This window comes from Mustela erminea, chromosome 13, assembly GCF_009829155.1.
Source record: "Mustela erminea isolate mMusErm1 chromosome 13, mMusErm1.Pri, whole genome shotgun sequence".
In the NCBI taxonomy this organism is placed as follows: domain Eukaryota; kingdom Metazoa; phylum Chordata; class Mammalia; order Carnivora; family Mustelidae; genus Mustela; species Mustela erminea.
Window position 1 is genome coordinate 20,304,102 of NC_045626.1, and position 15,411 is coordinate 20,319,512.

The window sequence follows — 15,411 nt, forward strand, 5'->3', positions numbered from 1 at the left end:
GATCACAATATACCACTCCTAAAGGACCCTCTGTCTTCCCCTCTCTGCAGGCTAAGTCTGAGTAGAATCTTACCATCCTCCTGAGATCTTAGCAGCTTACCTTCTCCCTTTTCCCCACTCTACAGATGCATTGTCTTGTCTGTACCACTCATTGCCACTTAATCCCACAGTTTTTCATTATAACTTAAGACTCATCTATATGAGGTCTGTCCTCCATTAGAGTCTAAACTTCAGACTACGTTCTTTCCTTTTAGATCACTTATCCTATTTAGCCCAACATGGTGTGCTCCCAAAATTCTCATTAAAGGAATAAATGATACCCTTCAAACAAATGTGCATGTGTAGCTTACAGAGAGCCAAGTAGAATAAATGTCATTCTATTCATATACTGAGTAACCAAATGGCAGAATACCTTAAACTTTAAAAATCAAATTAATGGAATTTTGACATTTGCAATCATGAACGAAGCCAACACTATGTACTTTCAATTTTTTTCCTTGACAGGAATAGTTCCTTCCCCAACAGCAGGTAAGTTCTAGCTGCAAATTCAGCTCCCTGCACAGCTGTTTTCCCTGCCATTTCAATGCCCATCATGGTGCTGCTATATTTTGTTGGGCTCTAATCAAATAACATTCATTAATTTATTTCTCAAACATTTATATTTCTCAAACATTTATATGCTAAGCAACATTTACGGCATCAAAAATAAATAATTCAAGAAACTTCCAATCTAGAGTAGTTTACTACTCACTCACTTCTGGGTGAGCTTTAGTATCTCTGCCTGATTATCCCAAGAACAAATTCAGGGGAGGACAAGAAACACCCGCATCCACTGTAGGTCTAACTTCGTGGTACATTATCAACTCTTACTCTCCACAGGACTGGACTAGAACTAGTTTTGCACATATAAGTCAATGTCCCGGGCCATATAGTTAAGTACTTAACAATTATTAGCTACTAGTAGTAGCAGCAGTAAGTGTTCATATTATTAGAATTAGCTAGATTTTAAGTCAGAAGGGTCAATGTAATGTCAAAAATAATTCACCCCAGCTCTGAGGATGAATTACACTTGAAAGCTAGGAAAGGGTGAAGATAAAAAGCACAATGTGGTAAGTCTGGTGCAGATGCCCACAACTGGGAACTTGTCAGTTAGCCTTTCACAAGCTAGAGTTAATTAGAAATGCAAAAGTTAAATGCAATAAATTTGTTGAGTAAATATATTCCTGATGTATCTATCATGTGTTTTCACTGTTAGCACAGAACAGTAAAAATGGTGTTTACTGTGGGAGCAAAAATGCTCCAGTGGGATACATTTAATGAGTGATATGTGGAGCCCTATATATTTATGAACATTAGAAATACAAAAACAAAGAAATGCATTTGGATTATTTAGCTCAAATGTTTGGAGAATTTGAAAGGATATACAAGTGGTTAAGACAGTAAATTGTATTTATATGTATTTTATGATTCTAAAAAGTTTTCTAAGGGTACACAAAACAATGCAAATATTCTCAAAAGGTGCAACAACCACAACGATGCCTATAAATTTTCATAACTTCAGTGTAAGTGAAGTTTATACAAAAGTGTTAGCAGTCAGTCACAAAATGAACTAATTTTTAAACAAAACAGAATTACGAAAATTGACTTGTTAAAAGGAGAGAAACCTATAGGTATACACTCAAGATTTCCCTGGTTTTAAAAGGAAGCCCAACCCTACATGGATAGCTAACTTGAAGCTTCTGTTTGGGGAAAAGATATGAAATATGAAGTCATAATATAAAAATGTCAGCTATTCAAAGCCATGCCTATTTAATAGTAAGATGAATGGTATAGATTCGAAGCACCACAGGAGTTTAGCATGAAGAAGAATCAGTGGTAAGGCCCTGGGAAGTCTTCCTTAAACAGGTAGGCTATGAGCTGTGTCCTTGAGGCAGGAAAAGCAATGATACTGAACTTCAGGGAAAGGAGCCTAGACAACGATTTTCAGGAACGATAAGCAAGTAGAATAAACAGATAAAATCTCATGCTGGTATGGCTAAATTTATCGCCCACTTTCCCCTTGAAGTCATTTCTAGGGGATGTAATGAGGTCTATGTGGTCCTAGCAGAGCCACCAGTGGCTTGGCAATTTCCACACCTAACCCAGAAAACTGAAGAAGTAGACAGAGAAAAGGAAGAACATATGGTGAAATTCTTTACGTATGGTGTACTTGCCATATCTTACAAACCCAAATGCTGTTCACTGCTTCAATCAGTAATTTATTCATTTATATTACCTTAGAAATAATTTAAAATTGCATTACTAAAGTTAGCTCAGAGGCACGATACTCCTAAAGAGCAAAGTAAAGAAGTCAGTGAAAAAGAAAAGAGGTGCTTTTTCATGTTTGTATTGTTTGTGACTAAACTATGGCTCCAGGGTCAGCTTCCTGTCTGACAATGGTTTCTCAGCTCCTCCAGGCATCCAGTTCCAGAAGCCCACCTTGGTTACCCCTCGACCACAGCACTGTTGGACTGCAACGCATCTCTTTCCATTTCTGTTCTCCCAAAGAGGCTGTGAGCTCCTCAAGGGCAGGGACCCTATTAAGGCTCAGGTTCTACAGCCAAACTGCCCAAGTCTGAATCCTGTCACTGTTACTCCCTAGTTGTATGGCTGTAGTAATTCATCTAACCTCTCTGGACTTTCTGATTTATCAACAGGGCCTATGAATTAATACATAAAAGCACTTTGCACAGTAAGTGTCTGTCAGTAATGAGCATTCAAGATATGTTAGCTATCTGATTCCTCCAGAGCCTAACGCAACATCTGGAATATAGTGTTTACCCAGGAAACACCTAGAGAAGGATGAATGAATGAATGAATTTCTTGGTGGGGGAAGAGAAGAATGACTTGTGTCCTTCTTCGCATCTCTCTCAGAACCTAATCTAGCACAGTGATGGATTAATATATCTGTATTTAAAGAAAGGCTACAAGGCAAGGATTTTACCTGAAATGAAGAAACAAAGCCATTGGGGCAGCACTCCAGATCCCTACAAGACTTTTGACCAGAGATCGTACCTTCAGATTGTTCTATTCAGGCATCTCTTTAGCTAACTACTTCATCTGCCAACACATGAGATACACATGAACTTTACCTCCTATGACAGAGGGGTGAATACATATGGGTATGTGAAAGAACCCATCTCCCAATCCTAAAATACTGATTGATGTTCTACAATATATACAATGGTGTCACTCCATCTTTCTTGAGCCTTTGGAATCATTCTTTAATAAGTCACAGAAGCAACAGAATTTTAGAGCTAATCATTGGTTTGTGAACTACACCCAAGAATCAGCAGTTGGCAGGTGTAAACCTGTCCAGAATTTTATGGGTGGAGTGTAAGTGGTGTGGATAATTCCACTTGAATTATCACGAGTGTTACCAAGAAACAACTCATTCCCTACAAGATTGTACTGGTTTTAGGCAAATATATGAACTGTATCTTGACTAAATATTCTTATATATAGAAGAAAACTTCCATAAACATAAGGATGAAACTTTAATTCCAAAGAATGAAAACTGAGAAGAACTGAAGTAAAATATATATATATTCTAGTTCTTGTGACTACCTTGTGATCCACAAGGCTAGGGACAAGGCAATAAACATCCCTGAAATGGAGCAGTAATACCTGTCTTGCCCACAATAAGGGGCCACTGTAAGGGGCCATTTATTCATTCAACAAGCTTTTAGCAGGCACCTCCTACAGACCAGGCTGAGAGTAAAGCTCTTGGGTAAAATGATGCACTTGATGCAATCTCCCAAGAAATATGTTCACACAGACTGCAAGATGTTACAGGATAGTAATATGATATTATCATAAGCACAGCTGTACTTATTCTTTAAGGAGAATAAAAATCTCTCAGCAGGCATTCAGGGGCTGTCCCCTACCCTACTCCACAGGAAAGCATGCCCCCTCATCTCCATTCCCTCTGTATTTTGATTCTGCCTTCCCAAAAAGGCCTTCCCTGACCATCCTAACTAAAATCTCTCCTCTCACTGTTATTTTTCTTTTAACCATAGCACTTGTTTCCTTCATAGCAAATATTTGTAATTACATGTGTTTACTTGTTATTTATTTCTGCCACTAAACATTCCATGGAGCCAGGGATTTTGTTTTCCTTGTTGTCACGGTCTCAGCAATACCGAGTACAATGCCTGGAGTACACTGGGTGCTCAGTAAATATTTGTCCCATAAAAGAAAGAACAGGAAAACAATCATGTCATAAAGAGCCAGCCCAACTGAAGGGAAGCAAATGTGATGGCTTAGAAGTAGCAAGACTGAAAATGAATCAACAGAAATTTTACACTCAAATTCTTGGTTAGTGTTAGTCGGCATTTATTGTTTATTCAGAGGTATAAAAAAGCACATGACTGCCCATACATGTTATTTTATTCAATTCTTATAAAAACAACCTTTTCAAGTATGTATTGCTAACCTCATTTTACAGATAAGTACACTGAGGCTCAAGCGGATACCAGCTCAGGTGGTAAGTGACAGAGTCTGTTTTTTGTTATTACTGTTTTTATCACTTCATCCCTGCAGACTATTGATGGAGGAGAGAAAACAGCAGAGAGATTATGGCACAATGGCTTTGCAGAATAAGGAGATGAGAGGTGACGAGACAGTAAGAACTCAGCTCCCCAGAGATCGGAGCCCTGAGGCAGTGTCCTCATTTCATGAATGAAGAAACCCAGGCTTGCTCACTCAGGGAGAGTGATCTGCCTAAGTATTTGCATCCCGGGCTTCTGAGGTCAACAGTGATTCCTGAGAATTCTTTCTCTCTCTCTCTCATATACCATTTCCCTTTAAGGAAGCTGTTTGAAAGGCACAAAGACCACACAGGAAAAGACAATGTCACTGCACTCAAAGAAATGGGATCTGGCCTTTAGTACAGCCTGAGTTGGGTGCTTTACAACCAGATTTTCATGTGTGTGTATTAAACCCTTCTTTGGAAACTACAGCAATGGCCCAGAAGTCTGCAGGAAATTAGTTTGTTGCAGAATTTCACAGAGAGCCAGAGCCATAGCAATCTCCTTCAGTAAACACAAACTTGAGACTAACTGGTTGCAAAACCTTCTCCGGCAGTATGTGAGCGCCATCTGGCGCCCAGAGGCAGGATGGTTCCAGCCTCAGAATTCTGGTTTCAGGCTTGACATCCTAACCACAAAATGCCATCAAAATGGTCGAATCACTATATTGTACACCTGAAACTAATATAACAATGTATGCTAACAATACTAGAATTAAAATAAAAACTCAAGTAAATACAGAGCCACCTATTCAGATTCCATGAATTTCCTTGTCAATAATGCATAAGCAAATAACATCCATTGTAACTGCTAAAAGCCTCAATTGTAAATCTGATGTCCACATTTTCCTTTATACGAATTTTATTTTATAGTTGTGGCCTATGTCTTGTCAAGGCATAGCTCATATATTTATATTTATATTATGTCATCTCCAAGCTCATTCATTCAACTAGTATTTGTTGAGCACCTTTGTCTGGGATACCTCATGCCTGGTACTACGGAGGAAAAATGAAGGAGGGGGAAAAAAACCCTGTCCCCAAGGAGTTCCCACTCTGGCAGTGGAAATAAAACATCCTGACAACTTAGGCGAGCAAGGTTAACATTGCAAGCATTAGATGAGAGATTGCAGGAAGCTAGAAGAGTATCTAGGAGGAGGCCCACTTTCTGCAGCTGAAAGGACCATGGAGATTTTACTGAATGTGGGCGGGCATGAGAACGCTTGTGGCAACTACTGCCCCAACTCAAGATAGGGAGGTAGCAATCCTCTCCTTCAGACTAGTGGGCTCAAAAAGGGGAGGATTATGTAGGTAAGACGGGCCGGCTACACTGAAACATGGAGGTCAGGGAACGTTGAAGGGACCCAGTAACACAGGGACCCAGTAACACAGAAGGGTAAGAGAGAAGAATGCAACTCAGGCACAGTAAGAATTTCCCCTTTTGTGACAGGATAACCCCCCAGGTGCTAATGATGGGACCCTCCCTCCTAATCCAAGGCAAAAATAATACCAATTATCTATGAGCTCCAGGTTCCTTAGCCTGCAGATCCATCCCTGCAAGCGGGCTGGGAGTGAACTTGAGATATGAATTTAATAGTGCCTCCCTGAGAAAGAACAGAAGCCCCCTACCTCTGCACTGTGAGCTTAATTAGACGAGCCTGTGCCTTCTTTCCGTCTTTCCGTTGCTTTCTGGCTATGGACCACAGTTCAGTAGTGGTCTTTTAACAGGTTCAAGTAAGCTGGGACACAGCAAGGCTTTCGGGGGACACATGGGCATGGATCCTAGTTCCCAAATTTCCATGTCTTTTCCTAAAAGTGAAAACCTTAGCCGGCCTCTGATGCGGGACTGGGCCTCCTACCACCTCCCCTTTGCCAATCCTCCTTTCCCTCCACACAAAGGAAAGACACAGCCTTCCCCAGTCCTACCTGGGTTTGTCCTGGGTTTGAAACACTTTCACTTCATTAAAACCATAGTTTGAGAAAGTGTCTCTCCTGAAACAGAATCCTGTGAGGACAAAGCAAAGCAAGTAAGGTAGGAAATAGTGGAGGTAAAGCCTTAGTCATTCAGTGTCACACTGAAGGCAGTCTCAAGCCTTTGTCTTCTCTCTCTTGCTGATGTTCTACTTTAGGATGAGAATTCAGAAGTGGGATGGCTGTTATAGGAATGTATCTGCATGGAATTGAAAAACTTTAAGAAAGAAAGTCTTTGTCAGAAAGGAAGTCTGACTTGGCTATTTGGACTGGCAAGAAGGAAGTTTTCTTTAATTAATTATGTGGTGGGCATATTTTATGAATAGATGACTTAAATCTGCAGTTTCTAAAATATATTTGAAGCACATTTATGACATGCAAAAATCTGATAACTGCTTCATTTACAACTACTTAAGCTTATGATAAGATGTTTTTTTAAATATCAACTATAAATGTGAAAGAGGAGATAAAGGTTTCCAAATTACTTGGAGATAGTGCATACAAAACAAACAAACAAAAAAACAAAAAACAAGAGAGAGAGAGAAGTACTGTAATAAACCAAAGTAAAAATTACCTAAGTCAAGTACTGGTAGTCATTTCTCACGTCCTTGAACCTGGACCTGCCTCTGTGTGACTTCTGCGCATTACAGGGCCTGCAGTCCTTCACAGAATGGGAACAACAGCTCGTGTGCAGAGGTCCTTCTCAGGGCTCTGGAGGAGGCGGGCAAAGCACAATCTCCTTCCTGTCACTTAACCCCAATTTGGGATTTGTTGTTCATTTATAAACACTTTCTTTGGTACATAGTGTTTCTTTCTTTGTCTTTCATTTGTTAGTTTAATGTCCTTTGCTTAGAGACCAGATGGCTGTACCAAACCCTTCCCGCTTCCCTCCCTGCTTCTTTCCCTTTGATGGGGCATGGTGCGCCCAAGCTACGCTCCACACAATGTGAGAGCTGCTAATCCGTGTTCCTTCAGAAAAGATTTCATGCTGTAGACTTGAGAAATGCTGAATACCTGTCCCCCTAAGATTCACAATTTATATTAGTACTGTCTCCCCCATCTAGACTGCTGGGATCTTGTCTGTGGTATTCACCTTGTCCACTTGGCAGGTGCTCAATGAATATGATTTGAATAGACCCGGACACCAAAGACCCTGAATGAAAGAGTCTATTAAGAACATCCATTGAGGAGTGCCTGGGTGGCTCAGTGGGCTAAAGCCTCTGTCTTTGGCTCGGGTCATGATCCCAGGGTCCTGGGATTGAGCCCCACCTCAGGATCTCTGCTGGGCAGGGAGCCTGCTTCCTCTTCTCTCTCTGCCTGCTTCTCCCCCTACTTGTGCTCTCTGTCTGTCAAATAAATAAATAAAATCTTAAAAAAAAGAAAAGAAAAGAAAAGAAAAAGAACACCTATTCAGGGTCACCTAGGTAGCTCGGGTTGAGTGCCCAACTCTTGGTTTCAGTACAGGTCATGACCTCAGGGTTGTGAGATGGAGGGCCGCATTTGGGCTTCCCACTCAGCCAGAGTCTACTTGAGATCTTGAGATTGTTTTTCTCTCTCTCCCCCTCTGCCCCTCCCCTTGCTGGTGTGCTCACTTGCTCTCACACATTTCCTTTCTCTCTCTAAACTTAAAAAAAAAAAAAAAAAAAAAAAGAACACGCAGTAGGTATTGTTTAACCCACTGTTACCCAGATTATTTCATCCCAGAAATGTGTGTGTGGTATGTGTGTGTGTCACTAAAATGAAAAGCACAGACAATCCCAGAGAGGGTAGTAAATTGTCTTGCTCTGGTAGGTTTCCTATGGCCTGGTTAAGAACAATTCCTTCTCCTGGCAACCCACACTGCCTTGAGAACACTCTAGGTCAGCGGTATACAAAGGAACACAGGAAAACCCATTACCTATATTTTGCTGGCCATATAGAATTCTAAACCCCTCAAAGTCCCTTGCAGATTTCCTGAGAAACCCCAAGGACTGCTTCAAACGGACTAACAAACACGCTCCGGTCAGGTGTCATGAGGACCCACGGCCACCATCTCCTCTCCTGTCATAAGGCACCACCACACTCACTGTGAACTGCCTCCTCTGGAAAGCACGTGTCATTTCTTCCAGGGACCTCTGCACCCTTCAGCCACTGCTACTGACATGGTTATGCCTGGAACCAACAATTCTGCTGCTGGGTACAACCCCATTTGCCACACACTGCAGCCTATGCTGCTGATAAACACCTTGTCCGCTAGGCTGATGTTCTAGAGACCCTCTACACCCTCCGCAATCCTCAGTGTTACTGCATTCCATCAGTAAGTAGGGAGATCCTCTCTCATTGGTACTTACACTCTGTTAGCTACCGGCCAAAGGGGTGTCTCAGGCCCTATTAAAAATGGGCTTTGTTTGTAGCCACTAGGGAAGACTTTTCCGGAGACACATCTGAACCCGCAACAACGCATGCCCGTGGATAGCGATGCTCCTCTTTCTGTCCTCCCAGGAGAGCTCTTCTCTCCTTTCTCACCTCCCACTTGCACCGTAATCAGGCTCCCACTCACCCCCCTCCAGTGCAGGGGCTCCTGAGAGAGCAGGGTGACCTTCTGAATGCTGACATCAGCACACTTTGTCGTCCACAGCAACCTGGACCACTCTATGACACTTGCCTCTCCTGATAATTCCCTCATTTTGAGATGCCTCCATTATAGTGGCTTTCTACCCTCAGTTTAGCTTCACAGGCATGTCCTCCCTAACATGTCCCCCCTCCAAAATACCCATTTTGTAATGGCAAGAGTAATTTTCTTGGCCTTGAAACATTAAGGACGTAAGTAACACAGTCATAAATTTAAATCTCTCCAAATTCCAGATCCATACATTCAACTGCCCAATAAAGAACTTCACTGAGAGTTCCACACGTGCTTAAAACTTAGCATGTCTAGGGCGCCTGGGTGGCTCAGTGGGTTAAGCCGCTGCCTTCGGCTCAGGTCATGATCTCGGGGTCCTGGGATCAAGTCCCGCATCGGGCTCTCTGCTCAGCAGGGAGCCTGCTTCCCTCTCTCTCTCTCTCTCTCTCTGCCTGCCTCTCCATCTACTTGTGATTTCTCTCTGTCAATAAAAACAAAAAAAAACAAAAAAAAACCTTAGCATGTCTAAATCTGAGCCCATACCAACCCTCCCTGCCACACCTCACACCTTGGCTGCTTTTCCTGTATTTCTTATTTCTGTTCATTTACCCAGAACTTCAATATGCTTTTCTGCACAATTATTTCAGTCTTCCCAACAGACTCACAGGCACATTACTATTAACTTTCAGATTTTCAGGGAGATAAAACTGAAATTTAGAAAGGAGACATACATTTTCTGAAGTCCCACCACTGATAAGACACAAAGCCAGGGTTTGGCCCTGGCTCTATCTAATTCCAAAACCCATACAATATAAATGGACTAAAAGAGCCCTGAACCTGGGGAACCTCCTCTTAATCTTCACACCCCCATTACCTAGTGCAGTGTCTGACACAGGGAAGGTCAGCAGTAAGTGTGTGATCCTTGAATTACTAAATACGTGTTTATCATCACATATTAGCAAGGCCTTGTGCTAAGAATCAAGGGAGAAAGAATAAAAGACCAAACATGGGGGGCGCCTGGGTGGCTCAGTGGGTTAAGCCTCTGCCTTCAGCTCAGATCATGATCCCAGGGTCCTGGGATTAAGCCCCGCATCGGGCTCTCTGCTCAGCGGGGAGCCTGCTTCCCTCTCTGTCTCTGCCTGCCTCTCTGCCTACTTGTGATCTCTGTCTGTCAAATAAATAAATAAAATCTTTTAAAAAAAAAAAGACCAAACATGGACCCTGCTCTCAAAGAGGTACTGTCTTATTTAAAGAAAACAATACAAGTAAGATTCAGGAAAGCATGACCCTGTCATCACTATTCTTTAACATTATTCTGTGATAGCTAACCAAATATTCAAAAACAAAATAGAGGGGGAAATATTGAAAAGCAGAAAAAATATTATTTGCCAAATGATGTGTTTAGCTGAAAAACCCAACTTTAAACATTTTTTTCTTCAAATAATCAAAGTTGAGGATGGTGGTCAGTTACAAAATTAATACATCAAGGTCAACAGTTACCTAAATATCAAAAATAAAAAATAATAATGAAAAAATAACTATATTTAAATAAAATTAAAAATACAAAAGACCAGCTTAATGAGAAGTGTGAGAACGCTACATGAGGAAAACTATAAAATTCTTCTGAAATATATAAAATATTACTTAAATGGTTCAAAATATTGTGTTTCTACAGAAGGCAGCTTAGTACTTTCTGAATGTCAATACCTTTCAAATAATATGTTTAATACCACTTCAATTGAAAGCCCAACATATTTTTTTGAATAAGAAAAAATACCAAATTCATCTCGAAGAATAAAAATACAACAGCAGCTAAAAATTGTAGGAATAAAGAGTAACCAAGTGAGACCTATCCCTCAAGATACTGAAACACATGGAGCAAGGCTATCACACAAAGGACAACCTAATCAACAGAATATAATGGAGAACCTGGAGGCAGAACCAAGACAGTGTACTTGGAATAAAAGTGACATTTCAAATCACTTTTAGACCACATGCTAACTGATGAGATTCCCTATTTCATGCATCAGTTACCTTTTGCTACCTAGCAAGGCAAGCTCCAAACCTGGGGAGCTTTAAAAACAACAACAATGTATCTAGTCCACTTTTCTCTGGGGCTGGACTCAGAAAAGCAGCTCATCTGGTCTTGGCCACACCTCTGTGTCTGCAGCTGTCAGCTACCACTCCACTGATGGTCTCAGATAATCCGACTCACTTCTCTGAAGTCAGCTTGCGGTGAGCTTGCTTGATGGAAAGCGAAGGGCCACAGGCATCCCCTCAGCCTGCAGGGCTTCCTCACAAGGTGGCTGACAGAGCAAGCAGAAGCATGGAAGGTCTCTTAAGGTTGAGTCTTGGAACCAGCACATCGTCACTCCCACTCCATTCGACTGGTCATAGTGAGTCACAAGGTCAGCCCAGACTGAAGAGGCTGGGAAACAGATTCTCCCTCCTCTTGGGTAGAACTTCAATAACTTACAGAAAGGGGTGTCTGCTGGGAAGGGGGGAGAGCTGTAGCCATTTTTGCAAGCTAGCGCACATATTAAGTCTGAATGAACTCCAGACTACAGAACTACAGAACTGCAGACTACAGAAACATTTCAATGTAATTATAAAAATCATAGAAAACTCAGAAGAAAATATGGATAAATATTCACATGAGAAGGGGTGAGAGGTACTTTCCTAAGCAAGACCACAAACTCTATCTCATAAAAGGTTGACACAGCTGACTTTCTAAACATTTAAAACTCTGAAGACTAGCAAAACACCATAAAATAAGATTAAAAAGTTGGGGGGCCTGGGGTGGCTCAGTCTGTTAAGCATCTGACTCTGGCTCAGGTCATAATCTCAGGGTCCTGAGATCCAGCCAGAAAAAGGCTCTTCCTTCACAGGGAGTCTTTTTGTCCCTCTTGCCTTCTCCCAGCTAGTGCTTGCTCGTGCTCTCTCTCTCTCATCCTCTCTCTCTCTCTCTCTAAGTAAATAAATAAAATATTTTTTAAAAAAGACAGGGAACAGTAAACCGGGTGCAAAGTTTAATACTAAGAAACGGTTAATTCAAAAAAAGTTTTTATAAGCTCTATGACAATTTAAAAATATAGGCAGAGGACAACTCACCGAAGTGAAAATCACATCCATAAAGATGTAAAAAGATGTTCATACTCAATAGTAACTAAAGACATACTAAAACAATAATACCTAATTGTCTGCCTATGGGGTCGGCAGAGAATGCTTTCCATGATAATGCAGTGTTGTCAAAGAGTTTGGAGTCAAGAACACACTGGGGGTGAGAATGGAAATTAGCAGAATCCTTCTGGACGGCAGGTTTGGCATCAGCTGGGAAACATTTAAGTAGGCATCCTCGGAGCCCAGCGATCCTCCGCGCCCTTCACCCACGAGGCCACCCACTAACCCGCACCGCCTGTTGTACTGCGCGATTACCTGTCCGGCCAGCCTGCCTGGCTCTCCCTTGGCGGTCAGTTCGCAGCCCCCATCTTCGTCCTTTCGCATCATTTCCAGCCCCTGCGGGGCTTGGGGCGTGCGCTGAAGTGGCTGGGTATGTCGCAGTGTCGCTTTCGCTCCCCCGCGGGCCCCGGGCCCCGAGCTCCCGCCAGCGCCACCGGGGAGGGACAGGTGCCGCGCTGGGCACGCAGCTCGCACGCCGAAGCCGTCCTCACGACGCGAAGCCCGTGCCTTAGGCACCCCGCCTCCCGCCCACTCAGGGGCTTTCAGCTTCCCCGACTCTTCGAGGAAGGCGGCCAGCGCCCTGAGGACTCCTGCCGCTGGCTCACGTCCCCACACTGACTGCAGGGACGGTAAGGCCCACAAGCCAGCCCGCACGCCGCCAGAGCGAAGGCGGCCACGGCGTCTCCCGGCATGCAATTCGGGCGACAGGTCTCGCGAGAGTTCTGGGAGCGCCTCGAGAGTCTGCCCACTTGGAAATATTCCCGGCATACCCGTATGCAAGAACGGGCGGGGAGAGACGTGTGGGGGGTGGCAGGTGTCTTCCCATGTTAGCTGGAATGATTATTAAGAAAGGGAACTCTGGGCAAAATCCTGAAGGTGTGAGGAGGTTAGAAATCTGGTTGGAGTTATCCCCGCAGAGGGAATCCCCTGTCAAATGCCCTAATTCAGAAGCAAAAACGAGGGAGTTTGAGGCTCAGCCCAGAGGCTGGCGTGGTTGCAGTGGAGTGAGGAGGAGAAGTAGTAGAGATAAGGCCAGAGAAGGGAGGGGGTGAGGCGTGGAGGGGGAGACCAGGAAAGAGGAGGCAGGAAGGGCCAGGGGGGTGTGGCTGGGAGGGGGCGGCCTGAAGGGCTGGGTCTGGGGTCTGGCATTGGAGGAGCAGATCCACTCTGACTACTTCGTTAAGAATAGACCGAAATGAAATGGAAAAGGCAGAAAGAAAGCCAAGTTAGGAAGATCCTGAAGCAAGATAGGAGAGAAGTTCTAGTGGCTCAGGCCACGGTGGTGACAGTGGAGCTGGTGAGAACTGGTCAGATCCGGGATTTCCTAGCAGAGTAGATGAAGGGTGTGAGACCGAGCAGAGGCAAGGTGGACTCTGAAGGTCTGGGCTCGAGTAATCGGAAGGTTGAGATTGCCATTAACCGTGATGAAAAGGGCTCAGGTGGATTCGATTTGGGAGTGACGATCAGAAATTCACTTTTGGTCATGTTGAGTCTGCGACGTTTATTAGACAAGCAAGTGGAGTCAAGCAGACAGTTGCATATTAGAGTCTGAGTTGGGGAGGGAGGGTCTAACGGAGACATGAGGTTAGGCAGGTGGAGGAGTGAGAGCAAGGATCTCCAGCACTGTCGCAAGTCAGGAAACCAGCAGGCACGGATGTGAGGCACGTTTATCATTTCATCATGGTCTTCTCTTTGAGGTGGGAAGGGAGCTATGGACTGAAGATAAACCTAGGGGCACCTGGTTGGCTCAGTCAGTTGAGCATCTGCTTTCTGCTTTGTCATCCCTGGCCCGGCCCTCCCTGCTTAGTGGGGGGCCTTCTTCTCTTTCCCTCTGCTGTTCTCCCTGCTTGTGCTCTCTCTTTGTCAAATAAATAAATAAAATCTTCAAACACACACACACACACACACACAACTTTAAAGACAAGCCTAAAGTCAAGAAATAGTCTTCACCCTAGTATCCTGTGCTTGGCCTCACATTGCCATGAGAAGTACTAGCTGAAATTTGCCATTGAATTTCTTCCAGAAACAACCTACTCCAACACTCCAAGGCTGGGTTCCAAAAATGTAGAGAATCAAAAGAAGGTATCAAACACATCATTGGGAAGATCGAAATCTCTCAATGAAACCAAAGCTTTACCAAGTTAGCTTGCCCTTTAACGTCCTGCTCCACAAGTGAGAGCTGGGCTTCTGGTTCCCAGAAATCACCTGTTTCTAGAGCAATTTTATGCCCACCACTCTCATGCACTATGGATCTAGAAAGTCAGCTCTTCAGACCTCAATTTCCTTATCTGGAAAGGACAGGGGTTAGACTAGGTCATTGAGTTTGAAACTCTTTTCTGGTTTGTTTGAAGCAGGGCAGTGGGAAAGCTTGTAGGGCACTGAGCACCCCCAGTTTGGCTTGCCCCTCTCAGAGTCCCAACTTTATGGAGGCTGCTTGTAGTACTGTAGGAGCCCAGCCTGCACGGCCTGGACTAGCTCATCTAGGTGGTCCCTTCCCAGCTCTGATGGTGTCTTTTTGCCTCTTATAGCCTTCCTCAATATCAGGGTAAGGTGAGGCCCAGCCTTGGTGAGGATCTGGAAGGCAAGGAGTCCAGGAGACATAAGGGGCCTTTGGTGAAGGAAGTGGGATCACCACAAGCAGGAATTCTCTAAAACACAGTAATAAGTCCTATGGCATTCCAAGTGGTGATGGAGATGCCATAGCAAGTGACAGAGTAACCTGGACTGTGACATTAAGTGAGTGAGGTTTTTCTCTCCTTTAAACAAAGGCACTTGGGGTAAGGCTTTGGAGATTAATTCAAGTTCATATGCATTTCCTATTGTGGCTGCATCACTGATGGTTAGAGCCCCAGCCTTTCATCTAACCCATCATTCAGATTAAGCTGCCCTCACCAGCATCTGTCCCAAAATAATTAAAATTTCTCACCAATATTCTGCTCTTCAGACTTCAAACAATGGATTTTTTAATCCATTTGACTTTAATGTGTGGTATTTGGGGGATTTTTAGTGCCTGCATATACAGAATTTTCAACATTTCATGCTGCAAGTCAAAATGGCTCCCATGCTCCAAGAAGAGGAGAATGGAAGAGACTTC

At 43.5% G+C, this 15,411-nt stretch overlaps 1 protein-coding gene across 1 annotated transcript in view; it reads right to left on the reverse strand.

The window, feature by feature from the left end:
* Positions 1-13,085, reverse strand: part of LOC116571467 (40S ribosomal protein S19-like) — a 70,238-nt gene extending 57,153 nt beyond the window's left edge. The window contains exon 1 of the mRNA XM_032309447.1: positions 12,573-13,085. Within this exon, the coding sequence (XP_032165338.1) occupies positions 12,573-13,085 (513 nt within the window). The remainder of the gene's footprint in view (positions 1-12,572) is intronic.
* Between the last annotated feature and the right edge of the window lie 2,326 nt (positions 13,086-15,411).